The sequence below is a fragment of the Eublepharis macularius genome, chromosome 1, assembly GCF_028583425.1.
Source record: "Eublepharis macularius isolate TG4126 chromosome 1, MPM_Emac_v1.0, whole genome shotgun sequence".
In the NCBI taxonomy this organism is placed as follows: Eukaryota; Metazoa; Chordata; class Lepidosauria; order Squamata; family Eublepharidae; genus Eublepharis; species Eublepharis macularius.
Genome location: NC_072790.1, coordinates 105,523,029 through 105,548,242, shown reverse-complemented (window position 1 = coordinate 105,548,242; position 25,214 = coordinate 105,523,029). Strand labels below are relative to the sequence as shown.

Here is a 25,214-nt window from a genome sequence, read left to right as displayed (position 1 = left end):
TCAGAGCTGCCTCTGAAGATCGCATACCATAAGCACAAAATCATGATAAGGCAGACATCTGAAACTGACCAAGCCATCTTGGTGCGTGTCTTCTCGCAAGAGTTTTGCGCAATGTTGTGCTAAACTCGTGCGACATCGCACTAAACTCGCGCGTGAAGATGCGATCTTCCGCGTTTCTTGCACTACATTTCGCGATGTTCCGGAGGCACGTAAGTAGTGTGAAAAGGGCCATACGTTGTAGACCGCTCTGAGTGGGCATTAAGTTGTCCTGAAAGGCGGTATATAAATCAAATGTTGTTGTTGTAATAATAAATAGGAGCTGCATCGGGATTGCCTTTTTCCAGTTTTCCAACACTTGAGCACTCCTGTCATCAACCTATTTGCCAACAGCACCAACAAACAGTGCAGGTACTTTTGCTCCCAGGCAATCTGGGACCCAGCATCTCTAAGGGACACATTTCAACTTTCATAGACACAGGTCATCTTCTGCACCTCCCCCTCCTTACCTCTGATTCCACAAGTCCTATTCAAGATGACAGGGAATAAATTAGAGCCATATCTTTCTGGCCAAGGCAAGCTTGGTTTCCTATCCTACTAGCAGTATCTCAGGGCTGCTACCACATTTTTCTTCTGGAGATCAGTCTTTTTCAGGGACCTTCCTGTTCACAGACATTTCCAGCCTTCATTTTACTGCATGGCTCATTTATTTTTGAATTAATCCTTTTTAAACATGAAGTTAGTGACTAAATGCTAAGAAACCTTCTACCTGGTGTTCCTATTCTTTTTTAAATGAAAGTGTTTTTCCATCTGGGATGAACAAAAGGGTATTAACCCTATTTTCTGTTCCTTGGGAGATATCTTTCATTAGATAACAGCCTTCCATATCCATGTTAAACGAAGGTCAGTTTTTCCTAAAAGGACTCCGTGTATTTCCTAAGGGATTTATTTCATCAGTTTCATCAGTCATATCCACCATCCTGGCCAGAATGGAATATCTCCCTAGTTTTGGCTAAATTAATGGGCAAGCCTCTTGAGCCTCTGGCTACCTGACCTTTCCAGCTACTCAGCATGAAAACTCTATTCCTTGTAGCAATAACTTCTGTCCATAAAGTCAGGCCTTCCACCTTTTCCTTAAGATTTTTGATTCCAGGGTAATTCTACACCCATTACTTTAATTTCTACCAATTTCAGTGGTCTCCAAGTTCCATGTCAGTCGGGACATTTCCCTACCAGTATTTTCCCCACATCTCCAGGATTACAGAGAGTCTCTCTACACAAGATACTTCTGTGCATGTTCAAGTGAAGGGAGATGCAATGTTAGCTGGGAAGCATAGTTTTAAAAGACAGAGCTGGTGGAGATTGCTCATCAGAGGGTTTGTTAATTTCATTTTTACCTCCCCAAAAACTCCATCAATTGCACCTCTCAAGTCTAAAACTGTGTGGGGTTGCAACAGAGGGCCGCAAGGAATGGAAATGGGATGAAGCTGCCTTCCAGAGCCGGGCTTGGACCTGGAGAGGATATAATGGGCTGAAGTTTTCCTTCTGGCATTTCACATCCTCTTCATACAGCTCCAGCGTATAGCAAAGCCTTTGCCCTGCCGCCAGCTCTGTCTTTTTAAACTACCATTCCCGGCTAATATTGCATCTCCCAACATGTGTTCTTCATGTGTCAGATGTCTCGCGTAGAGACACTCAGAGAGTGTGCCCTACATATACTTGATGTATGTGGAGCCTGATTTTTTTTTTGTATTGGACTAAATAAGAAAAGGCTCAACCTGTTCATTTCTTGTTCAGGACCCAAGTCAGGACAAGTTTGGCCCAATTCATCTCCAGGTGGATTGTCTCCTGCATGAGTTTCTGCTATGAGCTCACATTAGTTGATGGCCCCCTGACTGTTCAATGCTCATTTGATTCCAGCACAAGCAACACCTGCTTCTCTTCACCGTGGTCTCTCTAGCAATGCAATGTGCAAACCAGCAGCTTGGTCCTCCTCCTGCACATTTGCAAAGCACAAAAGATGTGAATAGGGCTGTGCGCTTCGAGTTTTGCTTCGGGTAAAGTTACCCGAAGCAACCCAATTCGGAATGCTTCGGTATTCCCAGAAGCAAAGCTTTCCGAAGCATTCGGAAATGCTTTGGAAAGCTTCGGGGCTTGTTTAAAGGGCCCCGCCGCTGCTTGCAAGCAGCGGGGGGGGGGGGCTTTAAACATTAACCCCCACCTCCCCTGCCACCTACCTTGTGGTGGCTCCAGGCCGGCTCCTTGGCCGCCATTGTGCTGCCGCCTGAGCTTACAGGGTGGTGGGGAAGGCCGGAGCCGCCGCCTCCGGCCCTTCCTGCCCCTCAAATGACTGCGGCATGCCAGTGCCACGGCAGCCATTTGAGGGGCAGGAAAGGCCGGAGAAAGCCCTTCCTGCGCCTCAAATGGCCGCCGTGGCACTGGCACATCACGGCCATTTGAGGGGCAGGAAGGACCGGAGGAGGTGGCTCCGGCCTTCCCCACCACCCCGCAGGCTCAGGTGGCGGCGCAGCGGCAGAGGAGCTGGCTGGCTCCAGGCCACACAGTCTTGTGCTGCTGCCGCTGCTGCCACCCAGCTGATAACCCAGGTAAGTGGGTGGGGGTTGGAGGGATCTCCCCAGGGTTGGGTGGGGGTGGAGGGGTCTCCCGGGGATGGGGGTGGGGGTCTCCCCAGAGGGGTGGGGGGTTGCCCCAGGGAGGGTGGGTGGTGGTGGTGGGGAGTTCCCCCCCTGCTTCAGTATGCTCCGAATCTTTACGGAGCATACCGAAGCAATTCCCGAACCCCGAATCCGAAGCAGCTTGCCATTTTGGATTTGGGGGTATTCCAAATCGGTTTGCAACCCATGCACAGCCCTAGATGTGAAAGTTGGAAGAGCAGTGCTCCAATCCTTGTTCACCTAGAATTGAACTGCCATAATCTGTTAGTCAGCCAGTTATTCTCCCATGGGGGAATGCACAGGCATTCCAGTGATTAAAACATGATTGCACTTACCTGTAACTGTTGTTCTTTGAGTGGTCACCTGTGCAGGCACCCATCCCTCCCTCCTGCCTTGCTGTGAGCTCTCTTTTTAAAATAATTTTTAGTAATGGCACCTCTCTCAGTGACAGCTTCAAGAAACTGAAAAAATGGACTCCTCGCCCTTTTTTCTATGCTAAAAAGGCTGGAAAACTATGGGGGGGGTAAGGAAAGAAGCATCCTCTGCTGCTTTAGAGCTTCTGAAATCCTTCTGCAGCTCACTTGTGCACACGCAGAACTCATGAGGAACAGTTACAGGTAAGTACAAACATGTTTTGATTGCACAGAATAGTTCTAGATTTGTATCTAGTATCTTTGTTAGGCAGGAGTTGCTTCAGGTGTTTGGGGGGCAGTCTGTAAAGACAAGCATATAATCTCCTTTTTCCTTCTGTGGGGAAGAACTAGGCAGTTCATAGTCCTGATGATGCACTATAGAGGTTTTAGATGTGAGCTATAGGTGACAACAACCAATGGTGGTCTGCAATCTGGGGCATGTCCTGTAGAAGATGTGTACCTATCTAGCCTTGTTGATGTCTCTTCCTCCTCCAGGTGGGTTCTGTAATTTTAGGAATGCTTTGTGTAAATTCTGCAGCTGTTTGTCCCTGTCTGAAGGACTGGTAGATATGGATGTATGTCAGGGCTTGGCTGTAGAGTGCTGGCTGGTAGCAAGAAGTGATAGGTAAGTGCGATGATCAGTAGTTACACAATGGTGTCCCAAAAGTGAGCCTGCTGCATGTACTGGTCCCAGCTCAGATTAATAACAAGGAAATGTATTTGTATTTGTTACCCCTCCCAGTTTAGTATCATCTGCAAATTTAATAAGCATTCCCTCTATTCCTTCATCCAAATAATTTATAAAAATGTTGAACAGAACAGGTCCCAGGACTGATCCCTAAGGAACTCCACTTGTCACTCTTCTCCAAAAGGATGAGGAACCATTAACTAGCAATCTTTAGGTGCAATCTGTCAACCAGTTACAGATCCACCTAATAGTAATAGAATCCAAACCACATTTTGCCAACTTGTCGACAAGGATATTATGTGGAGCCTTATTAATAGCCTTACTGAAATCGAGATAAACTATGTCTACAGCATTCCCCTGGTCCAGCAAGGTAGTAACTTTTTTTTTAAAAAAAGAGATAAGGTTAGTCTGACATTAATTGTTCTTGAGAAAGCCATTCTGGCTCTTAGTAATCACAGCCATCCTTTCTAAATGCTCAAGGACTGACTGTTTGATGATTTGTTCCATCCAGGATTTGTTGACATCCAGGTATAGATGTCAAGCTGATGGATCACTAGTTACCCGGATACTCCTTTTTCCCCTTCTTGAAGATGGGGACAACATTTGCCCACTTCTAATCTTCTGGCACCTCACCTGATCTCCAAGAATTCTCAAAAATAATGGACAGAGACTCAGAAATTACAAGTGCCAATTCTTTTAGTACCCTTGGGTACAGTTCATCTGGCCCGGAGGGCTTCGTTCCATTTAAAGAAACTAGGTTTTTATGTACTACTTCTTTGCTGATCCTAGACTGTAACTCCCTTCCCCCATCATGTATTCTGTTATTGCCATGTTGAGCATCATTTCCCTCGCAGGAGAAGACTGAGGAAAAGTAGGAATTGAGTAGTTCTGCCCTCTCTTCATTGCCTGTTACAATTTCACTTCCCTGTCCCTGCAATGGGCCTACCATGTCTTTGCTCTTTTTCTTACTTTGAACATAAGCAAAGAGCCCTTTTTTGTTGTTTTTAGCATCTCTTGCTAGCCTAAGCTCATACCAAGCTTTAGCTTTTCTAACACTCTCCCTACAAGCATTGTTTATTTGTTTATATTCATCCTGGGTTATAAGGCCCTCCTTCAATTTCCTAAATGAGTTTTTTTAATTTCTCAATTCATTCAAAAACTGTTTATGAAGCCACCATGGCTTCTTTAAGCTTCTCTCATTTTACCTTCTCATAGGAATTGTTTGTGATTGTACTTTCAATATTTTGCTTTTAAGAAACTCCCACCCCTCTTGAACTCTCTTCTCCTTAAGTATTTCTGACCATGTGATTCTACCCAGCATAGCTTTCAGATTGTTAAAATTTATTTTCCTGAAGTTCAACCTATATGTCTGACTATGTACAGCTTTTCCCTTCCCCAAGACTGTAAATTCCAAAATTACATGGTAACTGCTACCCAGGGTGCCCTCTACACTTTCACCTCATCAACCAGTTCTTCCCTGTTGGTGAGTATCAAGTCCAAGATAGCATTCTGTCCATGCACTCTTCACCTTCCCTTATTAAATTGAGTGTGGACAAGCATGCATCAAATAAAGAGAATTAACTAAAATATTAAATAGAATAAACTCTGCATTTTAATGTGTTTGACAGACAGCATATCTACAGGCACATTTTAGAAGTGTGATAGCAACAGTTAAATAAACAGTAATAAATAAACAGTTAAATAAAAGGAGGTAGTCTATCAGTGCCCTTCTAATGAAAAATAGCATGAGTAAAAATTTGCTTTAGAATATGGGGAATATTATGCTTGAGTTTAGCATAATTCTCAGAGGTGGCTCTGAGCTGTTTTCACTTGTTTGCTTCTGCCAGTACATGTAACTAGCAAAGTTAGAATCTTGTATATTTTAAGTTAGAATCTTGTATATTTAAAAATAATAATAAGTGTGTGTGTACATGTGTATACACACACACACACACACACACACACAAAAGAAAAAAAGTGAAAAAACAGTATATACACAGATAAAACCAATCACATTCCACATTTTTCTTGACACAAACCTTGTATATTTTTTATTATTTATTGGGGGGGGGGATCTGCCTTATTGCACTAAGGCAACTAGCAATTCAGATTACATAACTTTAAAAATTTACTAGTGTTATACCACAGTAAAACTGACAACTATTAACCATTTTAAGCCCCCCAAACTGATTTGAATTACACACAGCATATCTAAGAAAATGAGAGATTTGAGGCTGACTTAGGGATAGTTTATAATGTATATCCTCATTTAGATGCTAGTAGTACAAGTTGGCTTTAACATTAGTTTAGCAGAAGGCTGTTACAATTTCTCAGATACGTTTTGTATAAACAATCCGCATGTTTCATAGTCTAGGATTTCTGCAGCTCATTCAAGATTTTGTACGCTGTAGTGTATGTCACAACTACTGGAAAAAGTTATTTGATTTGTGTGTTGCACTTGAATATTGAAGCTTTTTGCAAAAGTAGATTTTGAAAAAAAATTCTACTCGTACTTTAACAAATGGAAAGCCATAAAACATTGAGCAGCTTATTGAGGTCCTTATTGGTTTGACAGATGAAACACGAAAGGAAATTAATCTAAAATGACTGATGTCTGAATCATAAATCATATATCAAGCAGTGAGATTACCCACCATTCACTTTTTACAGTTGTACTAATTGTATGTTATGCCTGATGTATATGGTGATGTACCACTTATACATGCTGGTAGTACATTTTCAGCTTGTTAGTAAATGGTGCATTATTATTATTATTATTATTATTATTACTATTATAACTATTATAACTATTATATAAAATATCATTTTGCTATGGATCTATGAACAAAAAATTAAGGGAAATTTGTATCTAAATCTAAAAATAAAACAATATTTCAGTAGAACTAAGACTTTTGGGGGCTGGGAATAACAAGCTAACATATATCATATTGTAAGGTTGTTTAAAAACAACAGCAAAACATGTATGTTAGCTATTTCAGAAATGTAGCTGAACATTTTTTTAAATATTTAAAGTGATATGCCAAAATGTTAAAAGTGAAAGGCAACAAATACTTGACCTTTCTGCCAAAGTTCATTTACTGAAGGATCAGATGCATCCATTTTTGGACCAAAAATTTGAATGCAGGAATATAATACATTTCTGAGACCTACACCAAAAGGTTCCCCCCCACCCCCAGTTTTTAACTTTAAATAAGAGATAAAACACTATACATGTGATTTCCTCATGTGTCTCATGGTTTTATGTAATAAACCATAGCAAAAATTTTGTATGTCAATTTTTTCCAAACAATTTTCAGCATATTTTCCTTGTGAATTAATATTAATGTTTTGTGTTCTACTGTCCCTTCTTTATTCCATCTTCTTAGTTATTTCTGAATGTTTCCCTTTATTCCTGTGATCTTTCCTTCATAGCGGCACTGTCTGGGTGAAGCTTTGCATAAATCTATCAGCAATGTAAGTGAGTTGCACTTACAATTTGTACATAAGGGCATGCTTGCACTTCTCAGCTTGCGTTCTGGCCAGTGCTGCTTCAAAGCATTAGCTTCTGATGTATTTTAAAGAAAAGATGTTCAAAGGAAGCAGTTACACATTAATTTCATACAAAGCTCTGTGCTGCATTCATTCATGTGTGTATATGTTCATATCATTCAACATCAAGCATCACACAGTCATTTTATGTGATGTTAAAGCAAGCTTGCAGATAGTAGATGTGAACATTATAAAACTTTCTATAAAGCATGAAATGTGTGGTTCTTGATTATAGTTTACAATAATAATAATGCAACCCAGTTATAGTTGAGCTACCATATTTTCTTCCACTGTTTCTCCAGAGAGGGATTCAAATTACTGTGCCAGCACACTACACATTCACCAGTGCTTTTCACTCCCCTTTGTGAAATCTCTCTCACACATACCACAAATAAGCTAGCCCTTGTGGGTCAAGAAACCCTCTCAAATACCATGCAATGCAACACAGGTAAAGCCACTGGGTGATGAGGAAATCAGTGACTCCTTGGTATCCATATAGAAGTTATTGACTCTGAGATGGGGATTTGGAGCCTAGCCAAAATTTTAAGGTAATATTCAAGAAACATCCAAGCATATTAATACCTGATATCTTTAGGACCAAGAAATAGTCTGAGAGCCCCATGACAGTGAATTGTTATAGTAAATAATGTGAGAGTAAAGCTCTTTGGCTGTGCCACAGTTTGCCAATATAGCTGCAGCAAGTTCAAATCTGGAGCTAAAATAGTCCCTTAGTGTCTTAGTGAAACCCTGGACAAGTTAGTAGCCATGTTCTGCAGTTCTAGACAGCCATATACTTTACAAGGGAAGAAGCACAACTTCAGCTAGAATTGCTTTACTGCAGCTGGTCAGCTGTCAAAATTGGCACACAGTATTTTGGTTTAAAACATGTTTTCTCATTCATTCAAGTGAACATCTGTAAGCAAAAACTTCCATAATATCTCCAGCTGCATGTTGACATGTGGCTCAATATTAAAGAACATATCCAGTAAAAACAAACTGCATGCTAAGGTCTCAACTAGGGGTGTGCACAGGGAAAAGATTTGGGTTTCCTGCTTCAGCTTTACCCAAAGCAGGAAAAGAATCCGAAATACCCCGAAGCTTGCTGCTTCGGGATTATGGCATTTCAGCCACTTCGGTATGCCTCGTAAAAATTAGGAGCATACAGAAGATCACAGCAGGAGCTGTCGGCTTTTTCACCTGATGGGAGGGGGAAGAGGGAGCTCCCTCTTCCCTTCCCTTTCACCCCCATTGGGTGAAATAGCCAGCTTGGACTTTTTCTAAGCTCAGAGCAGGACTTTTCAGCGCTGCTTTGAGCTTTGAAAGAGTATCCAAGCCGGCTATTTTCCTCCCACTGGGTGAAATAGCCAGCCTGGATATTTTCAACGCTCAGAGCAGCGCTGAAAAGCCCTGCTCTGCTTTGAAACCTCCACGCTAGCTATTTCACCCAGTGGGAGGAAAATAGCCAGCCTGGATACTCTTTCAAAGCTCAGAGCAGTGCTGAAAAGCCCTGCTCTGAGCTTTGAAAAAGTCCAAGCCGGCTATTTCACCCAATGGAAGGGAGCTCCCTCTGCCTCCCTCCCATTGGATGAAATAGCCAGCCTGGATACTTTCAAAGCTCAGAGCAATGCTGAAAAGCCCTGCTCTGAGCTTTGAAAAACTCCAAGCCAGCTATTTCACCCAATGGGAGGAAAAACGCCAGTCTGAAAACTTTTAAAGCTCAAAGCAGTGCTGAAAAGCCCTGCTCTGAGCTTTGAAACCTCCAAGCTGGCTATTTCACCCAATGGGGGAGTTCCCTCTGCCTCCCTTTCATTGGATGAAATAGCCAGCCTGGATACTTTCAAAGCTCAGAACATCGCTGAAAAGCCCTGCTCTGAGCTTTGAAAAACTCCCAAGTCGGCTATTTCATCCAATGGAAAGGAGGCGGAGGGAGCTCCCTCCCATTGGGTGAAATAGCCGACTTGGGAGTTTTTCAAAGCTCAGAGCAGGGCTTTTCAGCGCTGCTCTGAGCTTTGAAAGAGTATCCAGGCTGGCTATTTTCCTCCCACTGGGTGAAATAGCCAGCTTGGAGGTTTCAAAGCTCAGAGCAGGGATTTTCAGCACTGCTCTGAGCTTTGAAAATATCCAGGCTGGCTATTTCATCGAATGAGAGGGAGACAGAGGGAGCTCCCTCCCATTGGGTGAAATAGCCGGCTTGGAGTTTTTCAAAGCTCAGAGCAGGGCTTTTCATCCAATGGGACGGAGGCAAATGGAGCTCCCTCCCCTTGGGTGAAAAAGCCAAGGGCATTTCCCTTACCCTTGGATCAGCTGTTTGGTGGGGATTTCTCCACCAAACAGCTGATCCCAGTTTAAATGCCCCTTTCCTTGCTGCTTTGCAGGGACAAGGAAAGGGGCATTTAAACCCTTGACCCAAAGCTTCCAGAATCAATACGAATTGCTTGGGGAAGCTTTGATTCGGGGTTTCTGAATCAAGCCCAGCATGCTGGGCTTGATTCAGAAGTCCCGAATCTTTGCAATTCGGATCCGATTTGGGTATTTTTCCCAAATTGGAAACCCGAATTGCACACCCTTAATCTCAACTTCAGTCTCTGTGACATCTACTTTTAAAAGATAAAGCAGCTTCTTCTTGCTTTCACTGTTAGTTATGGCTGTATAGCATTGTTGACATGGTAAATAATGAAAATAATATTTATTATGACTTATAAATGTGGCTTTTAAAATGAGCTGTTTTATTATTATTTTATTTGTTGCCCAAATGGGAATATAGAAGAGGAAAGAAAAACTAAAGATAATCATGCCAATTAACACAATTGGATTGCTTCTTTCATTGTGTGTTATTTTGAAGAAATTCCTCTTCTCTAAATGCTTATATAAACCTAAAGCAATTGTGCTGTGCAAAAACGGACATTTCGTATTGCTTTCAATAGGGTTTTTAAAAACATGATTAAATATTAATTGTAATCATTAAAATGTTACACAATTACAGATTTTAATGCAGAGGCTCTTAAATTCTGCTACATGAGCTGGCCTAGTTAGGCACATGATAGATATTATCATTGATAATTAATAAAATTGAAAAAAATAAGGTTTTAAATTGTAGATTCCTTATATACATGTTTGTCATATTAAGGGCTAAGTAAGTTTCATAACTCAGGTTACTTACTAAGGGTGACTGAGTTGAATTTTCCCTGCTCATCCTTCTGTTCAAAAGTAAGTTTCTAAGATTGGTTTATATAACTAATTGTATGAAACAACTAATTTCATGCATGTTTGCATTGCACATAAAACATCTTAATTCTACCTCTTTTGTAGCTTTGTTTTCAAGAAAAAACATTTTTCTGTACCAGATATGTTCCCTGCTAAGCTAAAGAATAATAAATTACTTTCACTAATCTATACAGGATATTTTAGGGTTTCTTTGTTTCTGTACTATGTCTAAGCCTGGTCAGTGCTGGATGATTAGAAACTGAAATAATTCCAAGAAGAAATAATTTAATTACAGTGCCGGAGCATAAAACCCAAAAGTAGAGCTCTGCTCAGGCAATTGTCGGTCAACTCCAGGGTAAATGCTGACTAAGCAAAAATGGCAATAACCAAACCGAGTGAAACAAATATGGCTTCTGGCAGAATAAGTAGTCAATGGTGAAATCAAAACTGAGACTTTAACACAAAATCAACCGGATAACCATCGTCTTGCATTCTGTTTGCTATTGAATGTTGGCCATCTCAACCATTTATGGACTTGGGGGCATGGTGTAGCTACTGAAACAATTCTTTTTAGTACTAACAGTGTTAAGCTTAAGCTGTTTACAAGGCTTTGGTTGTACAGGCGCCTGTCTTAAGCCCTAGATTCACAATTATGAGGCCCCATAGATATATATAGAAAATTAAGATTTTTTTTAATAAGTTCAGATTTAAAATACATCATAAATTTTAGTTTAATACTAAATTTCTTATAATAGCCTTTCAGTTTGTTGTATCTATCATATATATGTATCCTTTCTCCATCTGTTTATAAATCCAGTATAAAGTAACTAGCTCAATTATTACTTGCATTTGGGGTGTAAAATCTATTTTAAATGTAACTTCACTTACACATTGCTATAGCTTGCCTTTCTGGGAAATCAGCCATGTTAGTAAATAGCCCACGGGAAGATACTGGACTAGTCCCAGTATCTTTACCAGTTCCTTAAGGGAGCAGCCATTTTTTCATTTTGCTATGTTAGTAAATAGTACTGCAAACAATTGGTGTGCTGATCATATTTCATTTTAGCTGTGAACGGTTATAAACAAGTGCAAAACATATTAATGGTCACAAGAATGTTTTCAAGCAAGTTTGTTCATTATGGAGAACCATAATCTCTACTGCCAAGTTGCTTGAGGGCCAGTACATGATGGCAGGATGGGGGAGGTTTCAATTGCAGGGAGACAAATGTGACCAACTTTGGGTCATAGAATGGTATTACCCAGGGAAAAAAATGATCTTGATGGCCCCTGAACAAAGTGAAACCTCTGCAATGCACTTTCTTTTTTGGTGGTGAAAATGCCATTTGGATTCAAAATGACATCCAGTTCCCTTGCTGACTGTTTTGTTTTTTGTCCATACAACATACTATAGGAGCAGCACTGCCCAGGCCACAATTAGTGTGTGATTTGCTTTTGAACTGATTGACCCCACCCCCACCCCACCCATGTTGCCTCTTACCTGCTTGGTAGTTAGATTTGTGGGTTGTGTAGGAAAACCTCTAGTGGCCTGTTCACGGGCTGCCAATTGGCAATCAATGATCTAGAAGGGTGCAAGATATGTCACAAGGTCAATAGTCTGGGGAAAAAATCATTACAATTAAAAGAACATCGATTTTTCTTAAAAACAAAAGAGAATTAATTATTGATTATGTTGATAATGATTATGTTGATACAGTGGCACTTACTAATTCCAACAGTTTTAAAACTATAGAACAGTCTGATATTTAATCTCTTGAACTTAATAGTGGGATGCTTTCCTTTTAAAAATTACAAATGATTTTCATCCATAAACAACAACAAAGTAGCTATTTATCAGAAGTACCAATTAAAAGGTTTACATCAGAGCATAGAAGAATCTTGAATCAAGCAATAACAGTACAAGAAATTAATGATGCTATTAAAAATACTAAAGAAGGATAAAACATCTTGACCACATGGCTTGACTGCAACTTATTATAAATGTTTTGAAGAAATATTAGCAATACCTCTGCAGAAAAGTAATGAATGAAATACAAGAAAGAAAATACATACCACCTACTTGGTGAAAAGTGAATATAACTTTAATATATAAAGAAGGGAATGCTCTATTATTACTACAGTCATACAGACCTATTACATTACTAAATGTGGACTATAAAATTTTTAGTATGGCTAAGAGTCCAAGAAAATATATTCCAGATTTAATTCATGAAGATCAAACAGGATATGCTCCAAGAAAGATATATGAAAGATAATATCAGATATTTGTTGAATGCAATAGAATATTCAAGGAGAAAAGGAATAAAAACGGCATTCATGTTCATGAATGCAGAGAAAGCTTTTGACAATGTATCTTGGCTATTTTTAATTAAAGTTCTACAAAATATGTACTGTGGAATAGACTTTTTACATTGGATGCAAAGTAACTACACAAGTCAAGAAGCCAGAATTTTAATAAATGGTTTTTAATAGCAATAGCAAATAGCAAAAAGAATGTGACAAGATTGTCCAATATCACTGTTATTATTTCTTTTGGCAGTAGAAATATTGGTTATTAAAAATTTGACAAGACACCAAGATTTTTGGAATAAAAAAAATAAGAAATATAAGATGAAAAGTTATGCTGATGATGTTATATCAGTAATTGAACCAAGTATTTCTCTGAAATGTACAATGGAACAAATAGGTTTGGAACTTATTCTGGATATAAATTAAATAAAAAGAAGACAAAGATAATGTTATTAGTGATGACCAAAGTAGAAGAAAGTAGAAAAAATAACTGAATGTGTTGTTACCCAAAAACCAATAAACTATTTGGGAATATATGTAAAAGGACAAAATGACAAATCTTTATAAAGATAATTATCAAAACATGAGGGCAAACATTATTGAAGATTTACAAGGATTAGGGAAAAGTCATTGGACAAACATATTATTATCTGGAAGCGCCTTACTGACTTTTTGCGAGAAATAGAGAGAAATGAATTGATGATATGCATGTTTGACAATTAAGATTTGTTTTAGAGGGAAAGGATAGTCACTTAGGGTTAATTAAGTGCCAAATTATACTATACTGTTGAATACGTGTATATCTTTTCACAGAGAAAATTGGTACCTATTTCTAATTTCAATTGTTTTTTCTTTGTATCCCTATTTTTCTCCTTTTTTCTTTTTTTCTCATTTATATTTTTTATGTACTTGGAAAAATCTTTTCAATAAACAATTTTTTAAAAAAAGGTTTACAAAGAGGGGAAAGGTTGAAAATTTCTGCTGTCAAAATGAATATATTACCAAAGTTGTTACTCTCTATCTATGCAGTCTTGAGGGAAGGGGGCTAAAAGTGCTCAGGGAGCGAACTAAAGGTTACACTGGCATATCTCATACTTATGCGGGCATAACCCCCTATGACAGCGCTCTTCAATGTTGCCCCCCCCAAAGCAGGGTTTCTCTCAAGCCAGGCGCTTCTGTTGGAGTATGGCAAACCCAATCATGGGGCTCTCTCTGCCCTGTGCACTTACTACCTGTGAGGCAGGGGAGTAGCCCTGGCAGTTGGCGAGAGGAGATGTGGCTCAGCCCATGAACTGGCTACAGCTTCCCCTGTCACTCATGGCACTGTCAACTGCAGCTGCCCTGCTGGCATTGCTGGGGCAACTGGGGAGCATTCTTTCCTGGCTATGCCTTGCCAGCCCTGCCCCCTGGCGGGCTGCAACTCCCACTAGAATAAAGGTTTTTTTAAAAAAGTGAAATATTAAAAAGTAAATTTAAGTAAGTTCTATATTATCTGATTTGAGTGTAAAAGATTACAGATGTATGAATTTTATGTTTGTATGTTTGTAAAATGAAATATTAAAAAATCAGTAGCTAGAAGAATGTTCAACTTATCTTATAGATCTGTGGGACCTTCACAGAGTCTGACGCCTTTTCTGCATGGGCGATTTTTGCCACTTTTGACCCCATACCTCTTCTGATGTTCTTACGAATTCTAGATGTTTAACTCCTTCAGATTCAATGTGGCATTTTCAAGATTTTTCTTTGGATTTTCTGTCTGTGCTTATTCCTGATGTTTTGTTGTGGGGATAATGATGACATATTTTGTAAACCGCTCTGAGTGGGTGTTAAGTTGTCCTGAAGGGCAGTATATGAATTGAATATTATTATTATTTGTTTTCTTGATGCCGTTTTTAGTCAGTTTTTTCAATCATGGAGAATTTTCCTTTTTATTTTTTGTCCGTCCTCTGTTCCACCCCCCCTTCCCCACAGACTATTTCTTACAGATTGCTCTCTCCATCCTCCTCTCAGCTCCTCCCTCCTCCTCCCCTTCTCCTTCTCCTCGTCCCCTCCTTTCCCAAGACACTTTCTTGTGATGAAAAATTAATGACATTGTAACATAATGTTGTTGTTACTACATTGTGTTGGTTTGCACACACACACACACACCCAGTGCCAGCCTCTGCTTCCCTGCTCTGAGTCAGCCTGTGTGGGGCTCTCCAGTTTAGACTGCAGGGGAGGGGGTAAATGGTAAACAAATATATCTACTAGGAGCATCATTGATCTGTATCAAAGAATTTTTTTTAAAAGCAAGCATAATGATGTTATAATGCTATAACGTCATTAGGCTTGGTAAAAAAATTTCCCCATTACAGGACAGTCATGCTCCAAGTAGACATTTTTAAGCATTTACAATCCCCCTCCAATTGAAACCAGAGGGCCCCACGCAGGCTGACCCAGAGCTGGGAGGCATAGGCCAGTACCAGGAAGACAAGCCCGCACAATGCTGTAACAATGATGTTACCATGTTATTATGTCATTAAGTTTTCTTCACACACACACACAAAGAAATGTGTCATAACAGTATAATGTTGGTTAATTTATATTTTGGTTTCATGTATCTCTTTTAGGTTTCTATGCTTTTAGAGTTAAAAGTTCTGTGTTTGAGGTGACTCTGTGTCAACACTCACATGCTCCATGCTGGGTTTCTTTTTGCTTTCATTTCTCTCTTTTTTCTTACTGTTAACGTCTTAGTGCTGGATGCCTTTGGTTGTCATAATGTTGTAATGTAAAAACACAATTGAGCATATACAAAAATAAAAAGATGTGGTTGTGATTTGATGGCACCAGTGACACCAACAGTGATGCCAACGATGACATCTACATTTCACCACATACCCTTCTTTATTTCATGGCAGTGCATACAAAAAAAGAGAGTACCCTCACTATCATTAGGAGTGATGTGGGGAAAAATAGATGGCCAAAACAAATCTGATCCTTGAGGAATGAACACACAAAAAGAGAGGAGTAAATCGTTGATGCAGAAAAGGCCTGACAGTACTAAGGTAGTTTCTATAATGTAAAGTGGCAGCTTGTTTGCCGAGTTTTCTTCTGTTTTTAATTATAAAATAGTGTTATGTTTAATAATTTATTGGCAATACAGGGGGACCAGAATTCTGTTAAAAATGTTATTGACAAAATAAGCCACAATCCTCTGATGACATTTAATGAAGTGTAAGAGTTTTTATTTTCCAACAGTGAACCCCTGTCCTGACTGTCCCCATACTAGCATACCCTTCCACCATATTACAAATTGTTTGGTATAGTAGGAAAGTGTTGCTATTGGAGTGGGGGGATAATCATAGAGATGTATAATAAATATAAACACAGATTTCTAATATGATACTTCTACTAATCTTTGCTTTTCTCTGAATTAGATCTCTCTGCTGAAGCAGAATCTAGAAATGCAGCTGTCTCAGTCTCAAACATCAATGCAACAACTTCAGGCACAGTTCAGTCAGGAGCGACAGAGGCTTGCCCAAGAAATTGAAGAGCTAGAAGAACAACATGAGCAAAAGAGTAAGTCCCTCAAAGAAGCACACATCCTTGCATTTCAAACAATGGAAGAAACAAAAGAACAAGACCAAAAGGTATGTTAATTTCAGCTTTGAAGACATTTAACATAATTGAATGATTGAACACAATAAAAGTAGAAAAGTTGTTTCTTTATTTTGAAATATTCAGCGAAGAATCTTTCCCTTCTTTGGGAACCCAGCAGGTTTTTGAGAAATAGTAATTTTTATAGCCTTTATTTTATGATCTCAGAAAACAACCGTAACCAAAATATTGTGCCAACAAAACAGTAGTCAGATGTAGAGGAAGAAATGAAGGCTATGCTATAATGTGATGAGAGTGGGTTGCATCTAATGGGCATTTTCTGCTATCAGAAGAGCACTTCTACCAACACAGTAAATGGAGAGCAAGTTTTGCAGATTTCTTTCTTCCTGCTGCAGACCATCACATGATGTCCCTTTGCTGTTCTTGGGGGTCCTTTGAACTCAATGGACAGTGTTTTTGAGCCATGCAGTATGCTGCAGCAATGTGAAAGAAGACAGGAAAGATCATCTTTGTGGTTTCTGTGCAGGCACACATTGGGACTAGAGATGGGCACAAACCGAAATATGAACCAAAGTTCGTGACGAACCAGGCCAGTTCGTGGTTCGCAAACCAGCGGTTCATCAGAGCCCATTTCTGACGAACCGCCACGAACTTTAGGCTGGTTCATTTGGTTTGTTTTTTGGTTCATCACTGCAGACAGCCTGGCGCCGATCAATAAGTTTTCTTTGCAACAGGGGATGGACTTCCTTCAGACCTGCTGACCCAGAAGTGGCCTTCTGCTGGCCCGGAAGTGACAATTTGCTGACCTGGATGTAACATTTTCACAAACCAAATGAACTGGTTCGCGAACCAGGGCAGGTTCATGAAAGTTCATGGTTCATAAAATGCGACGAACCACAAACTGCATGGTTCATTTTTTTCCCGGTTCGTGCCCATCTCTAATTGGGACTGCACACACACAGACCAGCCCCAGAGATTTCCAGAGCTTTCTAGAAGACTAGGAGCATCCCTCCTAATGTTTCATTTTTAGTATGCAGCACTTCCACCTGTGGAATTAGGATATTGTGGGTTCTAATGTAGATGAATTTTTATTGTATTTTAACATGTTGTTATCCGCCCTGAGCCCGCTCGCGGGGAGGGCAGAATAGAAATTTGAAATAAATAAAATAAAATAAATAACGTATGCTCCCCCCCCCATTCATAGTGTTTCACAGTTTTAATGAGTCCAATGTCTTAGCCAGGATTCTCTACCAGAGGTTGGCTTTCAGCCCCCATGGCTCACAACATTGAGAGACCTGATAGTACCTCACACAACCTTTCTTTTGTGGGTTGGTAGAGGTTATCACACTCTCGTGAGTGCATAACTGTTCAGTGTCCTTTACTTAGTATGGTTCTCCCCACTGTTTTTGCCTTGCTGCATTCCTGCTTGTACTTTGACAGGTACACTTTTAGAGAGCTCCCTGCTTCTTTAGAAGCACCTCTTGGTTAATAGCAATGAGACACTGAGCATCTGTTGGGAAGGTGGTCCTCCATAGTCTCTTACTTTGAGAGCTTCACACCCACCTCCTTCAGTCAGTGAGCTTGCTACTCTCCTAGTGTGGGACTGCACAGAAGTCACAAAGGTGAAAACAAGGTTGCACTTACCTGTAACTGTTGTTCCTTGAGTGGTTGTCTGAGCAGGTGTACATCCCTCCCTCCTGCCTCACTGTGAACTCTTTGGGACCTTAGTTTCTGGGGGGCCTCCAGCAGCGGCATGGAGATAACTGAAGGAATAGCACCTCCTCCTGGTCATATTATGTTTTGGGCAAGAAAGGACCAAAGGAAGGAGGGGCTCTCCTCATCTTTTATAAAGCTCTAGAAATCTTCTCTGTGGCTGGCCTACGTGTGCACAGTTCCAATGTGTGTCTGCATAGAAGACTACTTGATGAACAACAGTTACAGGTAAGTGCAGCCCTATTTATCAGACTAGTGGCCCATCGAGTCCAGCATCCTCTTTCATGCAGCAGCCAACCAGTTGCTCTGCAGGGAAAACAAACAGGGCATAGAGGCCAAGGCCTTCACCTGATGCTGCCTTCTAGTTACTGGTATTCTGATTTTGTTGGCTCTTTACTCACTATTACTAGTAGCATTGATGAATCTCTTCTCTGTGAATCTATCCAATCCACCTTTAAAGCCATCTACACTCGTGGCCATCTATATGTCCTCTGCTAATAAATTCCACAATTTAATCACTTGTTGAGTAAACAAGTATGTCCTTCTAGTACTTCCTGAATTTATTGCAATGAACTTCATTGGGTACACTTGAGGTCTAGTATTATGGATCACAGTGAAAAAATTATTTCTACCCACTTTTCCACCCCATGCATATGATGACCCTTCTTAATCATTTTTTTCTAAACAGATAATCCCCAGACACTTTAGCCTTTCCTCAAAAGAAAGGGGTTCCAACCTCTGAATCATATTGTTCTGTACTTTTTCCAGCTCCACAATATCTTTTTTAAGATGCAGTGACCAGAACTGCGCACAGTATTCCAAATGAGGCTACACCATAGATCTCTACTGGGACATTTAAAATATTTACTATTGTCTGTGTAGTAATCACCAGGAAAGTCCAGACCAATCCATGCATTAGCAGATTAACATTTGAATTTGTTAGTTGGCTTTTGTCTGCTGCAATTTTATTTTTCTAACCATAGGCATGGTTAGGTACTGCTGTAATTAATACTAGTTGTAAACTTAATCAAAATCCTCCAGAAAATTAGAATATCTCTTCAGTAATATGTGGGGTGCTGGTGTACAAATAAGGCAGAAAAAATTTGTACAGCCTCTCAAGTTTCTTTCCTTCCTGTTCTAGTTCATAATATTAGTTTTATTAGTTTAAGGCAGGATCGGGAAGGAATTTAAATGCCATCCCTTCCTTGATCCATCTTCATGTAACAGGCACTCTGAGCAAAAAGCATTATTGCTCATCTTAGGTTAATCTGCTGAAAGGATACTGTCTTGTACCAGCATACCAGCACCAACCTTTATGCTCATCTCAGTCACATAGACAGATACAGGCAAGCAACTTGTGTTGTTCAGGTTTCATAGAATATACATGATAATTAAAATGCTTTGAAATAAAAAACACTTCAGGCTTCAGTAAATAATGAGCAGAGGTGGTTTAACAGTAAAGGAAATACTAGACAAAAGCCCTGCCTATCTCACTGTTAAAATATTTTTATATTTTTATTGAGCAATTCTTTCAAATTTTTTAGGAACTTGAACAACGTTTGCAGCAAAAGCATTCAGAGGAACTTCAGGCTTTAAAAGAAGCCCACAAACAAGCTATGGAAGCTTTCAAACTAGAAATGGAACAGGAATTGCAGACGCTTCGTTTTGAACTGGAAGATGAAGGGAAAGCTATGTTAGGTACAGTACTTTCATGTTGCTTAAAATTTTGCTTCTGGTGGAGATGACTGACAGAAATTGCTGCCCAATATATAGAAAGCAAAATAGGGACTGTTTTCCAGGGTACAACTAGCCATGTTCAAATGCTGATTACTTTCTGAAGAGCAATTTATTCTCCAAATTGTATCATATAATATGTGCATGTTTCATAGCCCTGTGAAGCAATTGGCACTGCACCCTGTAATGTGTCACCCCTTTTTCTAGTTGATGATCTTGTTTGGAGGGGGCGGCTTTCTTGCATAAAAAATTTTCCATAATTGTTCTGGACACATGTTTCACCCTGTCCCTCTTTCTCACTCTTCTCCCTATCCCCAGTTTTTCAGTGTAAAATATTTGTGCTGTATCACACTATTCACCATATTTTTTTTCTCCTTTAGTAGAAGCTAAATATGGCTGCCTCATGATTTCACTTCAAAGTTCACTTGCTTTCTTGCTTGCTTTCTGGCACATTGCATCAAATGTATCATGTTCTTGAATGCAGTGCAGTTGTACAAATTTAGAGGTTGGGGGAGAGAACCGGTGCTCACAATTCTAGAGAAGGAAGCAAATTTCTTTGCGGAAATCATCATTAATACCAAGAAAAAATAGGAAAGAAATGTAAATAAGCAACATTTCAGGTTAAAAATCTTGAACACTGGGAAAATAGAGGCTAGTAGTATGAAATTTAAGAAAGTCTAGTGAAAGACTAACTTGCTGCTAAAGTTGTGTTATAAGTACCTTTCCAGTTGGTTAAAATACACTTTTCTTTTTTTGTTGTACCCCACTATCTTCATTCAGTTTCCCTCATTCAGTGTTACTTGCCATGTTTTCAAAGGACATATGGATGCTTTCTTGTTTGAGTGATAAAGCAAAAAAAACCCCCACACTAGATCTTCTAAATAAGAAAATAATATTACTAAAATAAGACTTCTTAAACCAAAAAGCATGGAAGAGCATTGTGTTGCTTGCCACTAATGTTACAGACACAGTCAGCTGAAACTAGTGACATGTATGCAACCACATGTCACTCAGCAGCATTCATAAGTGCTATCAGGGAAGAAACAGGGTTTTTTTCCCCAACTACAAATATTGCTAGTTGTTTGTTAGGAAAATATGATCTTCCCTAGCATTTGTTCTACTTTGTAGAAAGGTAGAAATGTATCTTATTGATGATATGTTATAAAGTATTTTCACTTTATTAATTCATTCCTTTTGTTGCTGATATGACTTTTTTTTCAACTTGGAGAGGGAAAACAAGTTTGATAAAAATTGGCTTATTATTTTCCCTTACAAAAACAATAAGTCATATACTGTGATATTGTCCATCCATGTAGTTTTGTTGTGATTATTTGCTGAGTTATTTTTGTTGAAAATTCCTGCTTATTTCTATTTCCCAGCATCATTGCGCTCAGAATTAAATCATCAACATGCAGCAGCTATTGATCAACTAAGGCATAACCATCAACAAGAACTGACAGCAGCTAAAATGGAACTTGAGAGAAATCTAGAGCTCAGCAGGCATCAGGTACCTTCCCTATAGCCAAAAGTGTATAAATATGCTTTTATCTCTAGGTACATAGTATTTGTTCTGCAACTATCTAATCTAGTGCATTTTTATCTTGCCCTTCTTCCAAGGAGTTTAGAGTATCTTACATTGTTCTCCCTTCCTTTTTTTTAACCCTCACAACCATCCTGTGAGGTAGGTTAGACTGACTGGCCCAAGGTCACCCATTTATTTATTTACTTCATTTACACGCAAAACATCTTATAACATGCTCCCAGTCTAACACTCTAACCACTACGCAACACTGGCTCTGTATTATGTGATGATTATAACTTCATTGTTGTGAATCACAGTGCAGTACTACATGAGTACTGTACCCTACTAGGCCTGCCATGGAAGAAACTTCTGGAACTCTAAAGAACACCTAGCTTGCTCCCCGATCCCATCATGTCCATGATTTTCCTACATTTTTTCTGGCATACTAAGGGGGAGTGGGAACACCTTCCCCAAGTTTTCTCGCTGGCATTATAGAAAGTAGTTTTTTACAGTCCTTGCTGAGTGTATTACCTTTCTTTTTAATTTTTTAATTTTTATTAGACTTCTATTCCACCCTCCCCGTCAGGCGGGCTCAAGGAAGATCACGTCATTTAAAACACATTAAAATGTGATTTCCTACAATTATACATAAAAACATTAAAAACACTAACAATCTAAAACCAGTTTTTTAACAATAATAAATAATTTCCAAGATGGCAGCAAACACTGCTTGGCTATTTGTTTAGTCATACTTTGGGTGGAATAGGCAGCAGCTGATATAATAACCAAGCAATTGAAACAGTGTGATGGACAGAGCTAATGGAAGGTTTAATAATTCACTTCCTCCTTCTACAAGATTGGCGGAGGCCTAGCCCAGACTCAGTCATATGCCTGGCAGAACATTTCTTTCTTACAGGCCTGGCGGAAAGATAGGAAGTCTTGCTGGGCTCTAGTTTCGGTGACAGAGAGTTCCACCAGGTTGGAGCCAGGCCTAAAAAGTTCTTGGCTCTGGTTGAGGCCAGGTGGGCCTCCCTAAGGCCAGGGACCACCAGTAGTTGTTTTTCTGCTGATTGATGCATCCTCTGGGGTAAATATAGGGAGAGGTGGTCCTGCAGATATGCTGGTCCCAGTCCGCTTAGGGCTTTATAGGTTAATACCAAAACCTTGAATCTAATCCGGTACTTCACTGGTAATCAATGCAGCTGGAGCAATATTGTCAAAACTAAATACATCATGTTATTTTTACTTTTACAGCGATCTACAGATGATCTAGTTATTGACTTAATTATAATAAATACTTATTTTCCTCCCTCAACGAATATAATTCAATCAGCAAGATGGGATAATTTTTCCAAATTTTTAACTTCTTTACAAAAAATATACCCTTATGCCCAGTATATTTTATTAGGAGACCTTAATGCTCAAATTGGACCAGATAACCAAACTTTGAGTTTACGACTGGGCTGCAAAGACTCTGAGGAATCACTTCCCCCATCCTCTCCTATATTCGAAATTCGAAAGATCCTTTGATTAATAGAGCAGGGATCGACCTTGTGTTCCTAATACCACTGTGATTACATATGTTTCTCCCCGGGGCTGCCGTGCAGTAGATTATTGCATCTGTTCGCCCTCAATTCCTTCTTTTATTGGTAGCTTTTCATTGGGTCTAGTATAAAAAGTGACCACCTCCCATTAGAGATTATTTTAATTTGTAAAAACAACTCTCAGCCTAATGAACCTCCTTTTGTGCAGGACAATCCTGAGAATATGCTGAAAAACATAAGGTGGTCCCCTATAATAGAGGAAAATCTAATTATGCTGCTCAAATCTGATTCTGCTACCAACCTAAAAGTTTCTTTAACCTCTACAAGTTCTCTTGAAGATGCTCTCTGTCTCTTTTACCAACTAACTGATTTGACAGGCTCCCTTCCTAAACCCACTTCTTCAGTTCCATGTAGCCCTATGTCCTGGTTTGATGTAGAATGTATGCAGGCAAAAAAGTCAGTAAGATCCGCTTACAGTGGATTTCGCATATCGAATAACTCTGATAAATTAAAAAAACTATCGCTCATCATTCTCACTGTCTACTCTAAAACAATGTCTCACTCCAACCCCCGCCCCCCTGTTAACGGTCCTCATTCCCAAAGGTGGGAATATTGCCTATAACTAACCTTGCTAGCCCTGCATATGTCACTTCTGCCAATTTCACTGTCTGAACACACTGGCCACTGCAGTGGAGGCGGCGGCGGCGCAGGCCCCGCAGGAGCCGGCTGCACACTTCTGCACCGCCCAGCTGGCCGCTGTGGCAGTGGCGGAGGAGGTACGGGCCCCGCAGGAGCCGGCTCCATGCTTCCATGCTGCCCAGCTGATCATCAGCCTCCCCTATCCCTGTCTCCCAGTTAAGTGGGGGTGGAGGTTTTTCCCGGGAAGTAGGGGTTTGCCCTGGGGGGGCAGGGCAGTTGCTCCCCCTCACTTCAGTATGCTCCAAATCTTTACGGAGCATACCAAAGTGAGCTGAAGCCACTTCGGGATTCTGGTAATTCCGGATTTTTTCCCAAATGTTTTGGCGTTGCACATCCGAATTTTTTGGCAGCGCACACCCCTGGTGCAGATCTCTCTCTGTGTTAATCTTTGTAACTCCTCATCTTGGCACTTCCAGTTCTCCACCCCCCACCCCCAGCAACAAATCTCACTATTCCCCCCTCTGAATGCATGGTCAGAAAATGCGCAAGACACTTAACATCTATTTTGTTTGGCCAGGGTGTCAAATGGGAGGCTAAATGCAACCGCGGTCTTTAACAGCCTGCTTAAAACTAATGGATCAGAGACAGGGAAAGGAAGTTAAAAAGGAGAAGAAGCTAGGCCAGCCTGGGGTCTATGTTGAGATAACGGGTTCCTAACATGATTTGCACGTAGTTGTGCTTCATTCTGCCTATCTGAACACTAATAGCACTGGGAAAGAAAAGCTAGATGAGATCCCTTAGGCCCATCCCCAGGCTGCTGACCCTGCCAGAAGCAGTCACTCAGTGCCACATGGGCTGTGGTAGAGAGAAGGGAGAGGGAAAGCAGAGTGCTTCCGAGTGCCTCTTCCCCTAGCAGAGGAGCTACTCAAGACCACTTTCCATGCCAAACTTGGCAGAAGCAGCCTCCTGCCACCTCCACAGCTGCTGCAGGGCCTTGGGAGTGCGAGGCCCCACAGGGGCAATGGCAGGGCCTACCCAAGATATGCAGCCTGGGAGGCCACTTGCTGCCTAGAGGTGTTCAGTTTCCAAAAAAGACCTTAAAGTCTCAACACTGCCCATGTCTCATTGGATTGTGCCCACCATTGGCTTTTGTTATGAGTTGTCTCGGGTTGAATATCCTCTTCAAGTCCATGCATATTCTACAAGGACCCAGGCTACATCATCTGCTTTCTGTGCTGGTCTCTCCAATGATTTGATTGTAGGGCTGCTATGTGGCCATAATCATCTACTTTTGCTGTTTACCATGCTTTGGACAAAGCAAGTGCAAAGTATACAGCAGCGGGAAAAGCAGTATTACAATTACTGTTCCATTGAGAGATTCACACACCCACCATCTGTTGTAAGTTAGCTCACAAATCACCCATGTGGGACTGCACTGTGACTATGATGATGAAAATATGGTTGCACTTTCTTGTAACTGATGTTCATTGAGAGATCTGCAGTGCAGTCACACATCCCTTCCTCCTATTGTGCTGTGAGCTTTCTCCCTTGCAGTAGTCTGGATCCTTGTGCTGAGCTCTCTGGCAGTTCCAGAGAGAAGAATGAGGGAAGGCACTCCCTCTCTCCCTCAGC

The 25,214-nt window shown here is 40.4% G+C and overlaps 1 protein-coding gene across 6 annotated transcripts in view; it reads left to right on the top strand.

Annotated features, from left to right (window-relative positions):
* The window catches only part of FAM184A (family with sequence similarity 184 member A), a 110,397-nt gene that overhangs the window by 59,881 nt on the left and 25,302 nt on the right, over positions 1-25,214 (top strand). For all 6 annotated transcript variants that reach the window (XR_008597080.1, XM_054981115.1, XM_054981124.1 and 3 more), the window contains exons 10-12: positions 16,250-16,462; positions 19,688-19,841; positions 21,257-21,384. Coding sequence is in view for 5 of the 6 variants with exons in the window: in XM_054981115.1 (XP_054837090.1) it covers positions 16,250-16,462; positions 19,688-19,841; positions 21,257-21,384 (495 nt within the window). In the remaining variant the exon portion in view is untranslated. The remainder of the gene's footprint in view (positions 1-16,249; positions 16,463-19,687; positions 19,842-21,256; positions 21,385-25,214) is intronic.